The sequence below is a fragment of the Amblyomma americanum genome, chromosome 10 (assembly GCF_052857255.1).
Source record: "Amblyomma americanum isolate KBUSLIRL-KWMA chromosome 10, ASM5285725v1, whole genome shotgun sequence".
NCBI lineage: Eukaryota > Metazoa > Arthropoda > Arachnida > Ixodida > Ixodidae > Amblyomma > Amblyomma americanum.
This window is the reverse complement of record NC_135506.1, coordinates 36603422-36622944: the sequence shown is the minus strand read 5'-3', so window position 1 is coordinate 36622944 and position 19523 is coordinate 36603422. Positions and strand designations below refer to the sequence as shown.

General features: G+C 46.7%; 3 protein-coding genes across 3 annotated transcripts in view; 2 read left to right on the top strand and 1 right to left on the bottom strand.

Moving 5' to 3' along the window:
* Positions 1-274: 274 nt before the first annotated feature.
* Positions 275-9527, top strand: LOC144108198 (lysosomal alpha-mannosidase-like). The gene is made up of 7 exons (XM_077641477.1): positions 275-399; positions 1853-1957; positions 2907-2979; positions 4290-4376; positions 5659-5877; positions 7339-7470; positions 8076-9527. The coding sequence occupies exons 1-7, from the start codon at positions 275-277 to the stop codon at positions 8322-8324; spliced, it is 990 nt and encodes a 329-aa protein (XP_077497603.1). The 3' UTR covers positions 8325-9527.
* Positions 9528-10230: 703 nt separating this feature from the next.
* RpS21 (ribosomal protein S21) lies at positions 10231-17453 on the bottom strand. Its single transcript, XM_077642020.1, has 6 exons — positions 17338-17453; positions 17177-17256; positions 16973-17036; positions 16421-16492; positions 11131-11186; positions 10231-10272 (listed from the first exon to the last, which is right to left on the bottom strand). Exons 2-6 carry the CDS (start codon positions 17224-17226, stop codon positions 10263-10265), a joined length of 252 nt encoding a protein of 83 aa, XP_077498146.1. The 5' UTR covers positions 17227-17256; positions 17338-17453; the 3' UTR covers positions 10231-10262.
* A 194-nt stretch (positions 17454-17647) lies between these two features.
* Positions 17648-19523, top strand: part of Ns2 (nucleostemin 2) — a 39549-nt gene continuing 37673 nt past the window's right edge. The window contains exons 1-2 of the mRNA XM_077641138.1: positions 17648-17977; positions 18135-18222. Coding sequence (XP_077497264.1) covers positions 17905-17977; positions 18135-18222 — 161 coding nt within the window. The 5' untranslated portion in view covers positions 17648-17904. The remainder of the gene's footprint in view (positions 17978-18134; positions 18223-19523) is intronic.

Below are 19523 nucleotides of genomic sequence, written 5' to 3'. Positions count from 1 at the left end.
CGCAATCGAAATTTACATTACTTAGTACAAGGAACGTTGTTTTTGGCACATTTACGCTACATCGTTCTGGAAATATCCCAGTATTTTTTTCATAATTGTTAAGATAGCACTTGAAAACCAGGAGATAGAATGAGAAGGGACAGTTTTCCTTATCCTGATCATGTATTAGAATATTCCTGTCACCGTAAGCCCCTTGAAGAAACACACAGGAGCACATTTCTTTATTCCCGCGTATGCATTGGAAAAGTGACCAAGCCACCACATTTTCTTGGTCATGCAGGGCCGCTTCGTTCAAGAAGTTCATCAGACTTTCAATAACTTCGTCACCCAAGTGGTCACTCTCCACAGAGACTCCGACTTCATCGAGTTCACCTGGACGGTTGGGCCCTTGCCCTCGTCGTAAGTCACTTGTTGCTATTCTGCGAGCGATGCTGCTAAAATGCGGAATCACTTGTCATTGTTTAGTTTGTTTTAAGTACCGTACTTGCACAGGTGCGGGAAGGAGTACTCTCTCGCGTTCCAACCCCATTTACGTGTTACGTAAAAAAATTGCAAGCTTTGTCATGTGCTAGCGCATAGTAATTGCTGGCACAGTTTGTCTTGATCTATGCTAAGATAAGCATGGTTGCATTTCAACCAGGACAGCGTGTCGCGTTTACCTACATTCTTCCCTGCACTGTCAGTGTTGGTCAAACGTTCAAGGGAATCCCCCAATGTGGAGCACATTTCTAATAAGGGAGTAATTATTACTCATTGGCATCCACCCAAGCGCAGCCTTATGCTTACAATGCAAAGCTATATAGCTTTCTCAGAAATTTCGTACTTAAAGAAAAATTCGTCCCTGGACCACTCATCACTAGAGTAGCTTTCCTTCGTAGCGGTAAGGCTGCGCTTGGATGGATGCCAATGAGTAATTACTCCCTTATTACTGTTAGAGTGCATACTGGAAGACGTCCCACCCTTCTAGAGCACATGTCTAAAAGGCATGCTTAAACGAAGAAAGGTGCTTGTGTTGACTGTAATATGAGCACAGACTTGGTGAGGTAGTTTTAATGTGGTAGCGTTAAAAAGCTGGTGCCGTAGAAAATCCGACGTTGGCGTCGTCAGCATTTGGCGTCGTTGGCCGTGAGCGAAAAATCCACAGAGATTCAACCTAGGAGGCAAGTAGGCCACATAGGTCACGTGACCTTGCGGTGACATCATACCCTGTCCACCGGATTGTAAGCAAACTGCCCAAAATGGCAGGTGGAAGTTAATTAAATGATCGGTCGGTCGGGAAGAGCAGCCCGGGTCGCACAAAGCCCACTGATGGCAACATCTACCACCGCAGGACAGTGGCGCATCGCATATGAGGACTCCGAGGGATCTATGAATGTAGAGAATGATCAGTTGTGCATGTATGGGAATTGACCCCATTAAGAGCTTAACTGTCCCCTTAAAATGTTTATGCCATAGAATAGAAGCCTCGGAGCAAAAAAATCGGCGGCATCTAGAAAAATCTTAATTGGCTGGCGGGCAGTGACGTCATCAACAGACAGGAGAGTGCCCATTGGCTGCAGGGCGTCACCAGACCCAGTAGGTCTGTGGAAAGCCTCCACCTGCCAACGGTGGCAGGTGGTGTTCTGGAAGATCTTAGGAAGAGCAACCTGAGGCAAGGATGGTACAAGACTTTTTTACTATGCCAACTATACCAGCTGTGTTCCACCTTGTTTTCAAACATTGTGCATGGCCGCGGCTTTGCAGCGTTGCACCCCAGTGAAATGAAAGTGATTCGAACCGAGTTCAATGTGCACCAGCAACATAGCATTAGCAACAGATCGCACAAGCATGTGCTGTGATCTGCACTATGCAGGGCCAGTGACCTCACGGGACAGGACGTGGTCACCCGCTACGAGAGCGACCTAAACAGCGACGGCTTCTACACGGACGGCAACGGCTGGAAGAACATGCACCGGGTGTGAGTCCCTCATTTGCCTCTCTGGTGATTCATCACACTTAGCGGTAAGGTGACAACACGGCTTAATATAAACCACAGAGAACAACCTGTGCGTAACTTATCATCCTTAAAACAGTGAATATGCATTTGCTCTCACTCCACGGTAGGAAAATTTGCCTGTCTTTTTTATTTCTGCGCTGCTGTTATCACTAATTATCACTTCTGTCATTCTGCACGATGCGTTAAGTGCTGTGAGAACGGAAAACGGGTAATGGATGGGTTAATATGCTCTCGGGCATTCGTGACATTTTCTGACTTCCTATAAAGGACGCCTGCACATTATCTTTTAGCGCGCTAGCACTTATAGTGGCTATTCCCCGCATTTAACCGTTGTGTGTTTGTCAGTTTCGTGGCAGGCTGCTCACCTACCCACCGAGTGGTGAACAGATGAGCAGCCTGCCCACCGTGTCAGGCGGCAGCTCAATCGTGAAAGGCTGCTCAGGAAGAGGAACCTGGATCGCAACCCAAGTTCCATTGATGGCCGCACCTGCCATAGAAGAGCAGTGGCACATCTTAATTTGGCAGCTGCACCGCTGCGCCAAAAGTGGTAGGAAGACTCCCAGGGATCTATGCATGTAGCGAATGACCAATTTAGCGTATATGGACAATAATTAACCCATTATCGCTATCTGAACAACTGCCATCCGTGAACACTGGATCCGAACACCGGAACCGAAGTGAAAACTGAACCGCTAGCGTACCTAATACGCGCTTGGCCTAACTATGCAAATCAACCATATTTTTTTACTCCTCTTGCCTGAATAAACAGCTATAATTAGCGCCGTTCGAAATTCAATGCCAATGAAAATGACCGACTGCTTAATTTATTGACTGATCGATCTATCATTATGAAAGCGAAGCTGGCAAACCCGGAAGAGAGATTCAGACTGCACTTTTTTTTCCCCCATAGGGCAACTCTCCAGGATGAGAAGCTACCCATTCCGTCCAACTACTACCCCGTTGTCTCATGGATCTACGTTCAGGCAAGCCGAATCCTCTCTCATCTGCACGCATTCCCTCGACTTAGGAAGTTCTCATCCGGTGTTATGAGCGCATGACTCACTGCCTGAGAAACGTATTGTTTGGGCACTTGTTTCCTTTATTACGTCAGGAATTTTCGTCTCATTGATTTATCTGGCTCAGTGGTTACGGTATTCGGCTACTGAGCCGGAATACCCTGGTTCGATCCCGACCGCGGCAGCCGTGTTTCGATGGAGGCAAAACGCAAAGACGCCCATGTGCTATGCGATGTCAGTGCACCTTAAAGATCCCAAGGTGGTCGAAATTATTCCAGAGACCTCCACTACGGCACCTCTTTCTTCTTTCACTCCCACCTTCCTCCCATCACTTACTTTCTGAAGAAACAGGTTTGGTAGTTCGCACGCGTACCAGTCATTAAATGTAAACAAATCCAACCTCATTCATAAAGCTATAACTCGAAAAGAGAGTAAACTGAGCTCATGAAAGAGAGCTGTCTTCCGTTGCATGCGGCTAAAGGAGCAGATGTACCGGCAGTATAGTTTAACTAAAACATGTACTTCATATTGAAGCGTGCCCCACACTTATACACATTCGAAGAGTGATTTGTGCACGTACATACTAAAAAGCCACTGGTCCTTGTGCAGTACTACCAAGATTTTATTCAGTAAAAAAATAAAGAGGAAAGGAATTCGTACTGAGTGCACTGCCAATGCACAACAATGAAAAACGATCAAGTTTTATCATTCTTTTTTCCGGGAATGCTTAACATCCTGTTCGCTTTTCCATTCTTTTAAAGTTTTAATGCGACACCAATAAAAGCCTCAAGTGATAAAAAAACGTATCATCAGTCATAAAATTCACCCATTTTCGGAGGGAAGTGATGGCGCCAGCCGGAAGTGACGCGACTTTCGGTAAGAGCACCGACAGCTTCCAGTGCTATCGCATTATCAACACAGAAACTAATAAGGTGTCCCTGTGACTTTTTTCTTCACACTCTTCCATCATTACCTTGGAGTAGCGGAAGCTTACTTTGTAGGCACTAACAGCTTCATCAGGCCTTGAGTACCTCTTACCGGAAACGTGATCTCTCAATGTGCATAGATCGGGACATAATCACTCGGAGCCAGGTAAGGATTGTAATGGGAGTGACCAGCACATTTAACCTCTGTGGACTCGCAGGAACAGCTGACGCAGTAAGATATGCATTCTGGGGCGATGACTAAATGGAAGGGTATAAAAGTGGTTACTTCTTCATGTATTAATTTACGGGCACCCTTCTTCATTCATCAAGCTGGCGTTCTTGTCACCGCAGGACACCGGTCGTGATGTCACCCTAGCAGTACTACCGGACCGGCCGCAAGGAGGCAGCAGCCTCAGAAAAGGGCACATTGAGCTCATGGTAAGCACTTTGCACGCGGCATGTAAGAGATCAGAGTTCAGCGTGGCGCCCTGAAGGTTACTGATCTGGCTAGTCTTCTACCTGAGTCATTATTATCGTCATCAGCCAGATAACATGCGCTGCAGGACAAAGGCCTCCTCTCCTACGGTATCCTAATTTCATTTCAATTTGAATTTGCCGCCCCCTGCTGTGCCTTCCTTTTGTGGCTGTCCATTCTGTCGCCTCAACAATAGACAAGCGTCTTAACCACGGCGCGGTAGCTCAGTCGTTAAGGCGCACGTCTAATGAGCCGGAGTACACTGGTTCGAACCCGACCACAGCAGCCACGTTTCGATGGAAGCAGATTGCAAAAGGCGCCCGCGTGCTGTGCGATGTCAGTGCATGTTAAAGGTGCCCACGTGGGAGAAATTATTCTGGAGACCTGCACTACGGCACCTCTTTCTTCCTTCACTCCCTCCTTTATCTCTTCCCTTAAGATGCGGTTCCGGTGTCCACAGAGATATGCGCGACAGCTACTGCTTCAGTTCCTTTCCTCAAAACCAAAACAACTTTTTTATTTGTACTCTTGATTATGCGTTCCACCCATCTTTTTCCTACTCTTAGTTCCAACTAGTGTATTACTTTGTCTCGCGTTTGTTGTCTAAGTCGTATTTCTCACTGCCTCTTGGCCCAAGTACCCACTGAACTGCCATCAAACGCAGGCTCAGCAAGTCAAGTACTATAAAGAGCATATAGTTCCGCTTTCCAAGCAACCAGCCGCAAAGCCTGAGCTCACTTTAGTGAATTCGTTTGTGATATTAGATACATTTAGCACACCGTGTTACCGTTAACGGAACACCGAGAACCCGCCCACCGCCAGTGCGCACGCGTTGATTGGTCCCGATGTGACAGGCGTGCGCGCAGCTTCCGTGTACCCAACGCCACCTGACGCCCTCTAGGTGATTTGCGCATGCGCACTTAAGGCCTCCGAGATCACCCACGCGCGAGCCCATGGCGCACCGACGGCGCGCAGGCTCCCGCGTTACTCCGGTAGCAGTAAAGGTAACTGTAATGGTAACATTGTGCATGGTATGCTAAATGTGTCTGTTATTTCTATTATTATGGCCGCACCATTCCCCGACTATGCGACCTGGCCGCGAATCATGCGCAGCGCTGGAAAAAATGCCACCTTTACAGCTTCCGCCTTTCCTCCACTTGTTCTCACAGCTGCTATATACTCGGCTAATCGCGCGTGACCCAAGTTAAGTGCGCAGATGTAAGACGAGTTCTCCATTGTTGGCAGCTCGACCGGTGGCATACGACAAGCGACGACCTGGGCAACTACGAGAGCATCTGGGAACCGAGTGAGCACCCGCACGGAACAGTGGCGAGCGGAACACACCGTGTGTTTCTGGGCTCGGCACACGAAGTTCAGATGATGCTCAGACTGCAAGCTCTGCAGTTAGTCTACCGACCGATACTCGCGTTTGCACCTGCGCAGTGGAAACCTCAGGTGCAAAAGGTACGACAGCGCCACCACGCCGCATAGTGAACCTTATACAAAATGGAACTGTGCTCACTATCGCAGTTTGTTAGCAGTGATGTGTAATGTGTGTTGTTTCAAAACACCAACAAAAATGACTCGCTGGTCTGAGACGACAGCCATTTGTGTTATGCTAATTTTATTATGCATAAGCGACTAAAAGGTGATTGTCGTAGTGGATACACCCGGCAGCGAGTGTCATATGCCTTCCAACTCCTGAAGCATTGAGAGGAAAAATGCAGTACTCTGGCAAAGCTCCCGGTGACTGTAGACTGCATTATGTTACTGTATATTACCCAGAGTTGCACATAGGTCTGTCATATTTCTCCCATAAGCATCCAAATTGTGAAGGAAAGCCGCAACTCTTGGATGCAGGAGCCGGACTAGGTGCCGTGGTAAGAATGAGTGCAAGCTCGATCCGCTTGCCAAAATTTCTTTATTCTAGGCAGATTACTGTTGCATTGAATGACACAACTTGTTAGTAACGCTTCGACTGTACCAAGGCCTATCTCAATAAGAGAGAAACGTTTAATGAATAGAACAATTGGGTGGTCCCTCATTCCAGGAGCACATTGGCTTGTGGTGGATGGGTGGCGCAGTGTGTTGCAGACGCCACAATTACAAACGTTTTCTTTTTAACAATTGGCAAACACATGTGAGAAAATTACTTATTAACAACAAAGCACCGTTTTCAGTGAACATGTGCACTCAGAGAAAATAAACGGCCCAAAACATGAGAACAGTAGGCCTGCACGAATGGATTGTCAGCAAGTCTAGTGCTAAACGATGCAAAGGAGTTGGCTTCTCTGCAATGCATGCATGCTTTTTAACCATATGATCGCGTTTAGCGAATAGAGGCGCCAGCGGTGCAGGAAAAAAAAACGTGCAACTCTAGGTACTATCGCAATCGAAAGTTTACGGGACACCAGTGTGCGAAGCAAACTTTTTGTCGGTGCAGTCACGTATTCCAGTCGCCTGAAAAGCATCATGGTATGAGGGGACAAGTATGCTCCATCTGCTCATAACAATACTGCGCGACTGTGTCGCAAGGTAAATCTGAAGTACACTTTTTCAGAGAACACGTGTCCTGTAATGTTTTGACCACTACGTACTTACTCTATACAGTAACTCTGGAGAGCACCGCTGAGCAATGCCATCTGACGAAAGAAAGCAGATGTCGGCACTTCATCTTATTCAATGACGGCACAGGAATGTCGTCTGGGCCGGCAAGTGGCTGACTGTCAATAACTGGCCAACAGCCACTATAACAGTCACTAGAGCGATTAGCAAGCTGACCGGCACGTAGCGCAGCGACAATTTCAGGGATTCGGCGCCTTCCTGTCCCATGCAGTTTTGAGCAGGTTATATCTAAGGGTATGGGCTGGGGCACTTTTATATTGCGTTACTTTATTTGTCCCAACATAGTGTTTGCCCATGCAGTTCTCTGGTTTACGGGCACCACTGCCGAGCACGATACACCTGCTAACGCTGGAGGCGCTTTCGCGAACCGAGGTGCTTCTGCGGCTGGAGCACTTGGCCATCGATCAGAACGCGGTGCACGTCAATGTCACGGTAAGCTGTTTAGAGCCTCTGCCATCGGCAATCCTCATTCAGCACCAAAATTAGAACCACTATTGAGGTCATCTCTTCGAGAAAGTAGGACTTCAGGTATGCCCCACACACAATTGAAATTATTTATGAACAAAGGCTTTTTTTTTTCTTCGGTTTCAGCTCTTTTCTAGGGCCCACCACACGGCAGCCCTAATGTCAGGGATGAGAGTGGATCACAAAATAAATGAGAGGTCCACATTACGTGGTTTTACCGAACGATTGTAGGACAATCGGCACAAATGAACACAATACTCGTGCACCTCCTCAGCACATTGTATTCATTTGGTACAACAGCATTCAGCTACCTTATAGGCAGTATAGGTGCGCAATTACGCATCATAAATCCTCAGAAACAAGCGGCAGGTTTTACTAAAAGCCGTTTAAGGCCTGAATACAATTTTCATCGCTTTTAAAACTTGTCCAGGGCACAGCACAAAGTGCAACAAGATGCACACCGACAAACATGCGCCGACACGTTCAAAACTAAAATTCATTGCCTGGTGATATCGTACCTCGAAACTAACCCTAATCTAAGCCTCACAGCCTGCTGCTTGTCATTCATGCAGAGGCTGCTGAGGGGCATCCGACTGAAGAATGTGAGGCCCGTCAGCCTGGCTGCCAACCAGTTCCTTCCGGGACCCAGGAGACACCGCTGGCCCACTTATGGGCAACCAGACCCCATGGAGAACACAAAGCCCCTAAGAACACCAGTCATCACGAGGCACTGGGACACCGGGGACACACTGGTTTCCCTATCTCCTGGCGAGATCACCAGTCTTGTGGCGGAGGTAGACATGCGCGAGCCGTTGCATTAGTCAAAATTCAGGCTAGTGCAGCAAACATTCCTATAATTAATTCAAACCATGAAAGAAGGGAAGCTAGGACAGGCCCTTGCTGTTCGAGCCGGGAAAAAAGGTGTGCCGGAAGTTACGCGTTTTTCTTAAGGACTGCTGGCAGTCTTTGGCTGATGGTGCAACCAATGGTAACGTTCGGCGCAGCAGTGTCGCTTGCATCATCGACACGTCTGTCAGTTTCGGGCGTCCCACAGAGTGTCGGTTGCTGTGCATGTGCCAGCCCGCTGAGACAATGGCCAAATAGACACAGGGAGCCTTTGTGTCCGGCTTCCAGTGTGACGTAACGGCCTCTCCTAAATTCTTCCCGTCCTTATGATTTGAAGTTTCGGTTTATTCGAATTGATGTTTTGGTGCAGTCGAGTTAAAGTAGTACAGACATCAAGTTTGATTTCGTGTTGTATCAGGAACGATGAGCTAAACATTAGTGTACACAGACCAGTGGCGTTCCACTCGGTGAATTTGCCCTTTTGCAGGAAATTTTCCAACCAAAATATGGTCTACAGTACTGCGAATTTCAATAGTTAGCAGGGGAATTTTCCACGTTGAAGCTAATTTTTGTTAATAAAGATTAAGGCCTGGGCAAGGTGCAAATCTAGGTGCAAGGCACAAATTTGCAGACTGTGTGCATTGTAAGTCATATATGAGGTACACACTTGTGCTAGTCATTTGAGTGCTTGTTTCCTTTTTCTTTTAAGAACTGCATTAAGATTGAATAAAGCTTGAAAGTGAATTAGCTGTTTCCTTTTATACACAGAGGCCGTTCCTCACAGTGCACGCTCTTGAATAAAATAAGTGACGGCGTGCAGGAACGAAAGCATAATACTGTGACATAACTCAAGATCGAAGCAGCGAATTCTCTCAAAGGAGGCTATCTGCAATAGCGTCAACCAGTTTTCATTGAGCTGCAGTTAATCCGCCACAACACTACCGTAAGGGATTACCCACAGTTAAATCCACAATTCGGCAGAGGGCCTCCTTTTCGTGGCATCCGCCATTTCATTCTTCAGTGGTATCTGACGATAATTATCAGGCGATGTAGAGACGTGTTAGTAGATACGGTTCGCAGCAGCCTGCCTCATCTAGAACGAGAAAGGCTTTCATAAACTCTCGCAGCTTATGAACTTGGCTTGCAGCATTGGACATGCTTTCCAGTGCCAAAATCCAATTGCAAAATCCAATTGCACGCACATATGCGAATTTGATACAAGTTCATCTATTGGCAAACAGCATTTATAATTGGGTGCCTAAACATTAGCAGGAAAGAGGCAAGATTACCGCCCATCAACCATCAACACAAAGCTGAAATGTCGTCTTGCCACACTAATCTGTACCATTCTTCCATTTAACCAAGAACCAACACTCACAGGAACCACAGGTCTCCATTTGTGCTGCTCAAAGTACCTTATGGATTCATTTGTTTTGTTGTGTACTGGAAAATTATAATTTCATCACTCCTTTTTGTTACGAAAAACTTTTGACCAGGAAAGCAGCAAAAAGACACTGGTACTACTCAAATGAGTCTGTAGCCCTTTGACTCAATTCTTCAAATTTTTAAAGCACGTTGGCAGGACCAGACAGAGCAGTATGTACTGATGAGTTTAATCCTATATGCTTCGGAGGTTTGTTCCAAAAGCAATGTGCTTGAAAGTCTAGCAACGCTAAATTAGATTCAACACCACCCGTTCATAGAGTTAAACAGACTTCCAATACCTCTTAGATTGCCCTTTAGTGTGTATCCTGAAACAAGTCAAAATCATGGCTCCAAATAGGCATACAGACTACTTTTACACAACCACCAGTGTCCACCTGTATTGGGCAAGTTTAAACTTGTGAGGCAAGTAGACAGTCCAGATCAGACGATACAACATTGATGTTCACCACTTTATTTTAGAGCGCCCATCAGTAGTCCCTGCAAAGAAAAACAAATCATGTAAAATTCAGAAAGAAACAAAATACAGTAAACCCAAGTTAATTCAAGTCATCGGGACAGCAAAAAATAAACCAAGCACTGCAAAAAAATTGGGACCCAAGCAAAAAGGAACTGTAGCAGGATTGCGCTACATTTATGGTACGGTCAAATTTTGTGGCTACAAGTAATCAGAGAGGGTGGTAACCTAAGCCGCTAACCACAGAACACCACCACATAAAGGAACTGCGCAGGCTGGCGTTATGTCCCATCAACCAGTCGTGGGAAACAGCAAGAATGGTTGTCATACAACATGCACAGACGCTGCTAAAGTTGGGAGGTGCGTCAATGCCGGCACCTCCAATATACACTGGCGTGACGAAGCACCTGAAACATGTGACAATGAAACTGGTATCTCCTTCTGCGTTGAGGTGAAGCACATCTTTTCCCTCTACAGGCATGCATTTCAGCGGTCAGCGAACCATACCACGACTTGATTTTGTGCTGGGGATACTGCAGCTGAGGCGCTTCGGGTATCAAAGTATAGACGTTGCTTCACAGTGCCACCTCGCGGCTCCGAAGGGCCCTCGCTTCGCCAGGAGGGATTGCACATTTCTGCATAGCGCCTCCCATTGAAGCATAGTGCATCCCACTGGGAGGCATTGAAGCGCCTTCCAACTCTAACAGTATCTGTGCATGTCACATGACCCAAGGCTTCATATTAACTAGGCTCTCGCAGGCTACCACTACGAATTACCCAGTAAAATTTGTCATAAATTACGGGACCGCACAAATTTGAATTAGCCAAGATTTAGAACTACACAGACCTAATTATCGAGGTTTTACTGTACACGTTCTTACTTTGGAATATAGCCATCTTTCTGGGCCAAGCGTGTGATGCAGTCATCAGACTCCCCCTGCAAACAGCAAAAACCATGAGCAAATCAAGATACTGTCTCAGGCATAACAGAGTGGAGTTTTAGACAGCTGGCTGCCCAGACAAGTCTGGCCAGCAAAACCCACAAGCAATGTGTCCAAGTGAGTACAGGGAGCAAGGGCATGCATGTTTGTGTGAAGAAGCCATGAAGAGCACACAGAAGGCCCACCAGTGCTTCTGCAAACGCTTCGAAATAGCACCGGCGTGCAAGGCGATAAGCAGAGGAGTCTAGGTAGGCTGTTATACAGTCGATCCCGGATATATCGAACTCGAAGGAGATCGCAAAATAGTTCGATATATCCTTAATTCGAAATATAAAATATGCATGTCAAAAAATTCTCTAACAACTCCACACTCCTCTCAAGGCAGTTTCCCGATGTCGTAACTAATGGGAACTTACCGATCTGTGCCTCCAAGGCGCGTAAAAAACAAAAACACAGTGCGATGACCAGAGCACTTTATTTCGGAAGAACAAAATCTGTGACCTTTGCTTGCTTTTTCTTCTGCACCATCAAGTTCATTAAGCTGTCCTCAAGCATGTCGACAGACAGTGTCCAAATGAGAAAGGCCAGCTCCTTCCATTGTGCCACAACAGCGGCGAATGACGCTGAAAGCTGGTGCAGTGCATGCATGGTGGGTTGTCCTCTTCGTCAGAACCTTCGCCGCTGCTCGAGCCTGCATCCTCGTCACCCATGATGTCAGCCACAATCTCCGCATCAGCGCGATCCGCTACAGCTTGCACGCCGTCGTCAGCGCTGACGAAATCGCGTGCTGTAACGCCACCTGGGAATGCCGAGAGCTCGCGAAATTCGCTGTCCAGGCATCCAGCGCCATCGCCTTCACTGTCAGGACATTCGTCGTCCGCAGCTACCACAAAGCCTGCTTTACGGAAGCAGTTCACAATTGTGTTTTTCTTCATGTCGTTCCAAGCACCAGCCAGCATTTGAATGTCACCGAGGAGGTTCACCTTGAGTTCGATTCCTAATCGAAGGTTGGTTAGGAGCCTTTGCACCAGTCGTCGTCTATACCCAACCTTAAACACTTTCACAATGCCTTGGTCAAGAGGCTGAAGTTTTGCCGTTGTGTTTGGCGGCAAAAACTTGAGGGTGATCTGCTTTGATGGGCAGACGACATGATCGGCCGAACAATTGTCAAGAAGACAAACTTTGCGACCAGACTTCTCCAGTTCAGCATCCCACGCCTGTAGCCACTCTACGAAAAAATCACGTCATCCAAGCTTTCTTATTGGACGCGTATTGAACCGGGAGGCTTTTCGCATTAAAGCAGCGTGGCGACCTCTCTTTCCGATAACAAACGGTAGTTCCAATAACGGTAGTTTGCATGACCCATCCATATTTGCAGCAAGCAAAATCGATATGCGCACTTTGCTGTTCTTTCCACCATGGCATGCAGTGCCCTTCAGATGCAGAGTCTTGTTTGGCACCATTTGCAAAAATAGTGCCGTCACATCTGCGTTGAATATTTGCGTTAGCGAAAAGCTGTCGGAAATATTTGGCCACTCTTCGGACAACCACTTCTCTATGTGACTTGTGCTAGTCGCCTCGCTTTCATCCGAAAGGGTCTTTCTGACGATGCTGTAGTGACTCTTAAATCGCTGCTGCCAACCAGTGCCACCAGTGAAGATTTCTTCTCCAAAGGCCACAGCAAACCATTCGGCCTTCACCATAAGCATTAGGCCGTCAACAGGTACGTTCTTGGCATGTGTCTCCAAAAACCAGGCGTACAATGCTTTCTCGACCTTGTCAAAGGTTGGGACGCGCACACGACACGCTCGAGGGCGACTGGACTGCACTGCCTTCAGCTTAACATTGGCTTTGTTCTTGAGGACCATACTCAGGGTGTTGTGAGGAATTCCAAACGCCGCGGCGACCGACGACCTTTTCGCGCCAGCCTCTACCCGTCGAATGATGTCCGCCTTTGTTGAAAAATCCAAATTCTTGCGTTTTTTCGCGGCCATGGCTTAGAAACATGTGCCAAAAGCGGAAAGAAAAACACACTGCACCACACGAGTCTCAAGCCTTCACGTTGGCTTTGTAAAAAAGGAACAAAGCGAATCGAAAGACGCACCGCTCTGCGTCTCCACACTACCACAAGCCCAAGCTGCACTGACCTCGCTCGTCTCGCTGCGCCAGCGGTGTCAGCCAACCAAAAAACAGGAAACGGGCGCCTGCGGTCAGCGTGGTTTCTCCCTCCTGCTTCCCTTTCACTCCCAATTGCACTCCAAGTGCTCCTCGTCACGTACCTTTTACCCACACGCCCCTTTCTCAGAGTGCAGGGCGGCGCGCGTGAGATCGCGGGAACATCGCGAGAGCTTCGCGAGGAGAAGCACACCTGCGGGAGTGGGATGCGATGAGAGAAGCGCACTTGCCGGGGCGCAGCTCAGCACGGAGTTCGATACATCGATATGCCGGTGCACGGGAGTTTTATATACACGAACAATAGCGCTGTACTTTTGCATGGGATTCCAAAGGAGATTTTTCAACTGTTCGATATAGGCAATAATTCGATATATCCGGGATCAACTGTATATCACTCCACGAACATGTGGTAGTCAATGCTTGATAATGTTGTGGCAACACAACAGCAGCTCCTTCTTAACCAATTTCATGCGTAGCATTGCAAGGCACCTAAAGCTCAAGTCTAAATAAATGGCTCCAAGTATACTCCAAAAATTTATGATGACCCACCAACCAAGTTGCTCATTTCAATACTGCAAACACAACAAACAGTGCAGAACAACTGATGAGCTGTAAATGGCACATAATGCTCACAATATTCTGCCTCTTATAAAACTAGTGCACAAGGACTAGTTCTACAAAGCATAAAAACAGATATTTAGATTCAACATGCAAAAATAAATGTTCCTTGAAGATTTCTTAATTATGACCTCATCAATAAAAAATTATTTTCATACACACTCTTCCCCCTTATAGACATGCAAACAAATGCTGTTGACGCATTCTCTCATAAGCCTAGCAAACTTTCACATTTTCTCTGCTGAACATGAAGGAAAGTTCTAACACTTAAGCATACTTCATAATGTTTTGGTGGCACCTGACACAACAGTTGCAATGCAAAGCATCTGTAAATAACATTGCTAGCAAGTTTCTCCCCCTGGGTAAAGCCCACATGGGATTTTCAGTTAACTGAAAAAATAAAACGAAGAAAAGGAAAGAGGAGAGCAAAAACACAATGTAGGCATTAAAAAAGTATACCCAGGAAAAATTAAGCAGCTACTTGCTAAAGCCCAACAACAAAGTACATATAACACATGCAGTCCCACAAGTGCTCGTAGGAATACAAAAACTAATCCAAATCTCACTCTAGCTGCTAACTCTGACTCTTGAAATGCCAAACAACAAAATGATTGATTAAAACAGCATTTATGTGGTACTGATAAAGGAGGGTTTCACTTGACATCATCATCTAGGGAAACTAACAGCTAGCACAGCATTCATTGTGTTCATGACCACTTTTTCAGATGCCTCAGCTGAGGTTGAAGCAGTTGACCCTCTTATGTGGCCCCTGCTTCAGCAATGGTCATTCATGTCTCGAGAGGTGAACAGCTTGGGCTCAGCCTGGAACACCATGCAGTTTAATTTGTATGCCTATGTCCTTCCTGGAGCAAGAACGAGCAGATACCTTGAATCAATTTCTCAAATATCACCCCCTATGGCTAAGAAAGCACTCCTTCTACAGTAGAACTGATGGAGATCAGACTACCTCATGCATAGAACAAATTGCATGATGCGCAACCAAGATAAAGCTCACAAATCTTGCAAGGCATACAATTTTTTTGCGAAGCAGGTGAGTCATGATTAAGAACACTGATGGTAATGTAATTCATGCCACATCTGTTCACACTTGTCATTTCCACTTGTGACAAGACCAAAATGCATCCAGCAGAATTGCTGCACATATCCTTCTGTGAGCCACGTGTTGATTTCACATCATGTGAAATCAAGGCAACGCATGCACAGCAACCACAACGGTGAAACAGTCTCACAAAGTTTGCCATTCGTGTTATGAACACTTGACTGGATTTTCTCGATGGCCCTAGAGTACAAGTAAACCAAATCAAGTGCATCAGTTTTGCACTAGAACTGCACTAGTAAAGCTTGAGCAATTCACCTATTTACGGCTGCCATAAATTAGCATTGCTATAGTTGAAGAAGAGTTTAAAAAATGAGGCGCCACTTCATGTGTCGTTTCACTACGACACTACATCCTAGAAAACTTCTCACACTTTTTCTCTTTAAATGCCGAAGATCATTTTCCCCTGATCTGTGGTACGTCTGCAGCCAGACGATAACACTGAACAGACAGCGCAATTATTTCATGGCACAGAACACCACAGCTCCCATATTTCCCCACCACTGTCAACTAGAAATAGGCATGGATGCAATAGCAGCATTCAATAATGCCACATATCACTTTCAGTAGTGTAGATATCTAACTGTGAACTTAGCACTGTGCGAGCTGGCATGAATAAATGACCACAAATATGGCAGGCAATACTCGCATACAACTCAAGGACGAAGCGGCTTTTCCAGCCAATGGCGTTGGCTGGTTCTTATGACCCTGCTAAGTGGCAATGCAGGGAGAGGACTATCCCTAACCACAGACGGAGGGGAATATCCCGTTTCACATGCCGCTCCTTTGACGGGAAAAAGCTGCTTTGTTCTTCGGTTGTATCAAACTATAGCTGCAACCACACTTCTGCCACCTGGGAGAGCAAGGCCTCACTGAAACCCTACTAGGAGTAACACACTAGGGCTAGGTTCTTCATGCAATAAAGTATGCGTTCCTGGAGCCACAACTCCAGTAATCTGTACGAATTTTCAGATGCAATATCAAATTACTTTTCCACAAGCAGGTATACTTAATGGCCATTCAGTGTTTCAACTACAGCAAGAGATCCTACACTTCGACATTACTTCAAGCAAGTACATGAATTTTGCAAGCCTACTTCAAAACATCATGCAGGAACGGTAGCTTACTCATTATGCAGGTGACGCAGGTTCGTCATGAAGCTAATGGTGGGAAAAGGAAGTCCTTATGCTTTTGTAGTACCCGCCTTGACACCAGCACACTTGGTGCAACACATCCTCTAGTTGAGAATGCTGAATGCGTCCGTAAAAAATACCCCGATACCTTCGAGTCTGTATGCGTAAGACAGAATGCACAACTCACCATTCGACGGATGGCACCGCAGATGGCGTACGCCGTTGTGTCACCGGTCGCCCGACCCGACTGCTCGTCCACCTGGACACAAGTTGTGCAATGAAACCACCTGGCACATATATCACTACGCCAGAGCCCTACTGAGCACCAAGCACTGGCATGGAACAACTTCGGCGCTTTTCGACGAACAACCACGACTCGCCGTACGCACACAGGACAGAGCAACTGACATATGCGTCCAGTCAGCACAGGATGCATGAAACAAGCATCCAAGTGGCCTCATCCAAAACTTCTTTCCTTACCTTCATCTTGACTACCAAAAATCTAGGAAGTTACTGCTGTCCTCTTTAATTTCATTTCCTCAATCATGTTGAACCACCATTTCAACCCAACAAGCAAGTACTGTACAAGACTACAGTGCTTTGTAACGACGTAAATTGCGAGAATTAACAAACCCCCAGAAACAGCATGTCATGCAACAAACTGGTCGCGCGCAGCGGACTGCCTTGCGCACAATGCAAGTCAAGAAATGAAAGGAGTTAAAATCAAGTGAGAACGTACAATGGCCAAGTTGATCTGAATGGAGGCGTGATCCTTGGCGTGGATGATGCGGTTGCTCGTTGAGCTGCACAGAGAAGAATCATCAACAAATTAAATTTTCGGCGGAAAGATTCCGGTTGCAAGGTTGCGGCGCCACTTTCCATGCGCAAATACCGCAAGCAACGCGGGCTAGCGAAGGCCGGCGCAGCAAACACGTGCACTTACCACTTGCGGGGAATGTACAGATCCACGTACTCTCCGGCCTCGTTCTGCATGTTTGGTTGAATCGGAGTTGTTCCCGAACACTGTTAAAGGGAAAAGCAAAATATTAAACCACTTCTTCGCAGCAAACAATCAACGATCAGAGCGAGCAATATTCTTCCTACCACGGAAAATGGCGTCACCACGGAAAAGGACTGTTACGCGTGTTGTTCCGCATTCCCCGCCACCAACGACCAACTAATGGCGCTAGCGATCGCATTATAACTAATTTAAATTTATATTTTACAGACTAAATATTGCAAAACTTAAAGCAAAGTATTTTACTATTATAATGACTAAAGGTTTTTTCGACTAGTCAGGACTATAATTCAATGAGTAATATTGCTGACTATAATTGCTGATTTTGTCGGTCTAGCGGAGCAAGCAGACGTTGTATGCAGAAAGGTAGAAGCATTGATGGGGTACATCCAGGTTGTCCAGGTGTTCATACACGAAACTGCCGCACGTGCTGTTGATGACCCGGCTTGGTTAGTGCGGTTACAGTGTTCTAGAACACTGTAGTGTGGTGGTGTGGTCGACAGAAATTTCATCGTAACGCCTGCTTATCCCAGTGTAGTACTGGTCTTCTGTAACTGTAAATATTAGACTCAACAGTCCGTGCATACACAAGTACGAGTTCATCCTAGCGACTTTCTCCCGTTTTCCGAACCTGTCGCCTGCTGCGCGTCAACATGGCTAAAGCGAAGAGGATCGGAGCGAAGAAGACAAGCTCCTTCAATAAAGGAACGCACAGTCTAAACCCAGGTAACCACTGGAGCATTGCTTACTCTCCGAATGTTTGCTCAGCTTGTTCAGCTCTGTGGTTCGCTTTTGCCCGTGAGCTTCACGCGTACCGTCAATGAAGCTTGACAGTAGCGTTCGGTTGTCTGCTTGCGTTCTTGACTGTTCTTCGCTCTTGCAGACAGACCCAAGAAGAGCAATGACACGACGATGCGAGATAAGTCGACCATCAAGCGTCTACTTATGTACAAGAATTCTAGACCGTACAGGTAAGCACGGCAATCTGTTCCCGCACTTTTGGTTCTTCGACATTTTACCTTTGCGTCTCGCGCTTGTTCCTCACAAATAGATTTTAATGCGCAGTGGTAAATGCCAGATATACTGGTTCATCATGAGTTCCCTGTGGTGACATTCGAAACAGCGCCTAACCTTGCGAAATCAGCGATGAGTTAGCTCATGCGTATGCTGTCTTTCGCGTCCGAGCAGTAAGGACAAGGCGGGCTTAAACATAACTGGGTTTATTACATCGCAGCCACCGGGACTCGACGGCCGACGCCGATACGCAGAAGACGTGCGTCCCGGTGGCTGCTATGCAATAAACCCAGTTATGTTTAAGCACGAATGTGATACATGAAAGTGCCAAGTTCAACAAACGAAAGCGGGAAGCTCAAGAAACCGTCGACACATTTGTCACAGATTTGTACAAGCTGGCTGAATCATGCGAGTACGGCAGCTTGAAGGAAGAGCTCATTCGCGATCGTCTGGTGTTTGGACTGATCAACATAAACCTCAGTGAGAAGTTGCAACTGAATGCTGAATTGACACTGGAGACGGCGATATTGACAGTGCGCAACTCTGAGATGGTCAAACTTCAGTAGAAAGAATTGCGACCGCAAACTCAGTTAGATATCGCAGCCGTAGAAGTCCGCGGTTCCGTACACCAAGTAAAACCTGAGAGATGCCTGCTACATGGCAGTCCAAATCAATGAGACGTAACCGGCTATTGCAAGTGGTGCGGCTCAGGTATGCGTCCGCACTACTGCGTCAGCTGTCCAGCTGCTGATAAAACGTGCTGGAAGTGCAGCAAAAAGGGACATTTTGCATCTGTGTGCTTGTTCACGAAGACTACGGGTTTGAGGCACCAGTCTCTTTGGGGCGTGGGTTTGGATCCCACCGCTGCCACCATGTCGCGTCCGAAAGGACAAGGTGGGCTTAAACATAACTGGGTTTATTACATCGCAGCCAGCGGGGCTCGGCGGCCGATGCCGATATGCAGAAGACGTACATCCTGGTGGCTGCGATGTAATAAACCCAGTTATGTTTAAGGCCGCGTTGTCCTTACTGCTCGGACGCGACTCTGTCAGCCCCCAAGACATGGATCATTCTTGTCACTTTAGATAGTGCGTTGAGCAGTCATTACGGTGTACCAAATGCCGGTGCTAATATGAGATTGAATAGCTAATCTTTAGTAGACATTTGATACATCTGCACTTTCTTGCATTCCCAATTGTTCCTTTAGAAGAAACTTGAACGTGATGGATGTCAGCACTGTGCAGCGTAGTATGTTGTT

Bases quoted from the DNA above. Each gene is read 5' to 3' on its own strand.
- LOC144108198 (XM_077641477.1), top strand. From the start codon at position 275: ATGCAGGGCCGCTTCGTTCAAGAAGTTCATCAGACTTTCAATAACTTC. The intron at 2,980-4,289 runs GCAAGCCGAATC...TTGTCACCGCAG, and splicing joins TCTCATGGATCTACGTTCAG to GACACCGGTCGTGATGTCAC. The intron at 5,878-7,338 runs GTACGACAGCGC...TTGCCCATGCAG, and splicing joins GGAAACCTCAGGTGCAAAAG to TTCTCTGGTTTACGGGCACC.
- RpS21 (XM_077642020.1), bottom strand. From the start codon at position 17,226: ATGCAGAACGAGGCCGGAGAGTACGTGGATCTGTACATTCCCCGCAAG. The intron at 16,493-16,972 runs GTACGTTCTCAC...ACTTGTGTCCAG, and splicing joins TTCAGATCAACTTGGCCATT to GTGGACGAGCAGTCGGGTCG. The intron at 11,187-16,420 runs GTGAGTTGTGCA...TGCTGTTTGCAG, and splicing joins GCGGTGCCATCCGTCGAATG to GGGGAGTCTGATGACTGCAT.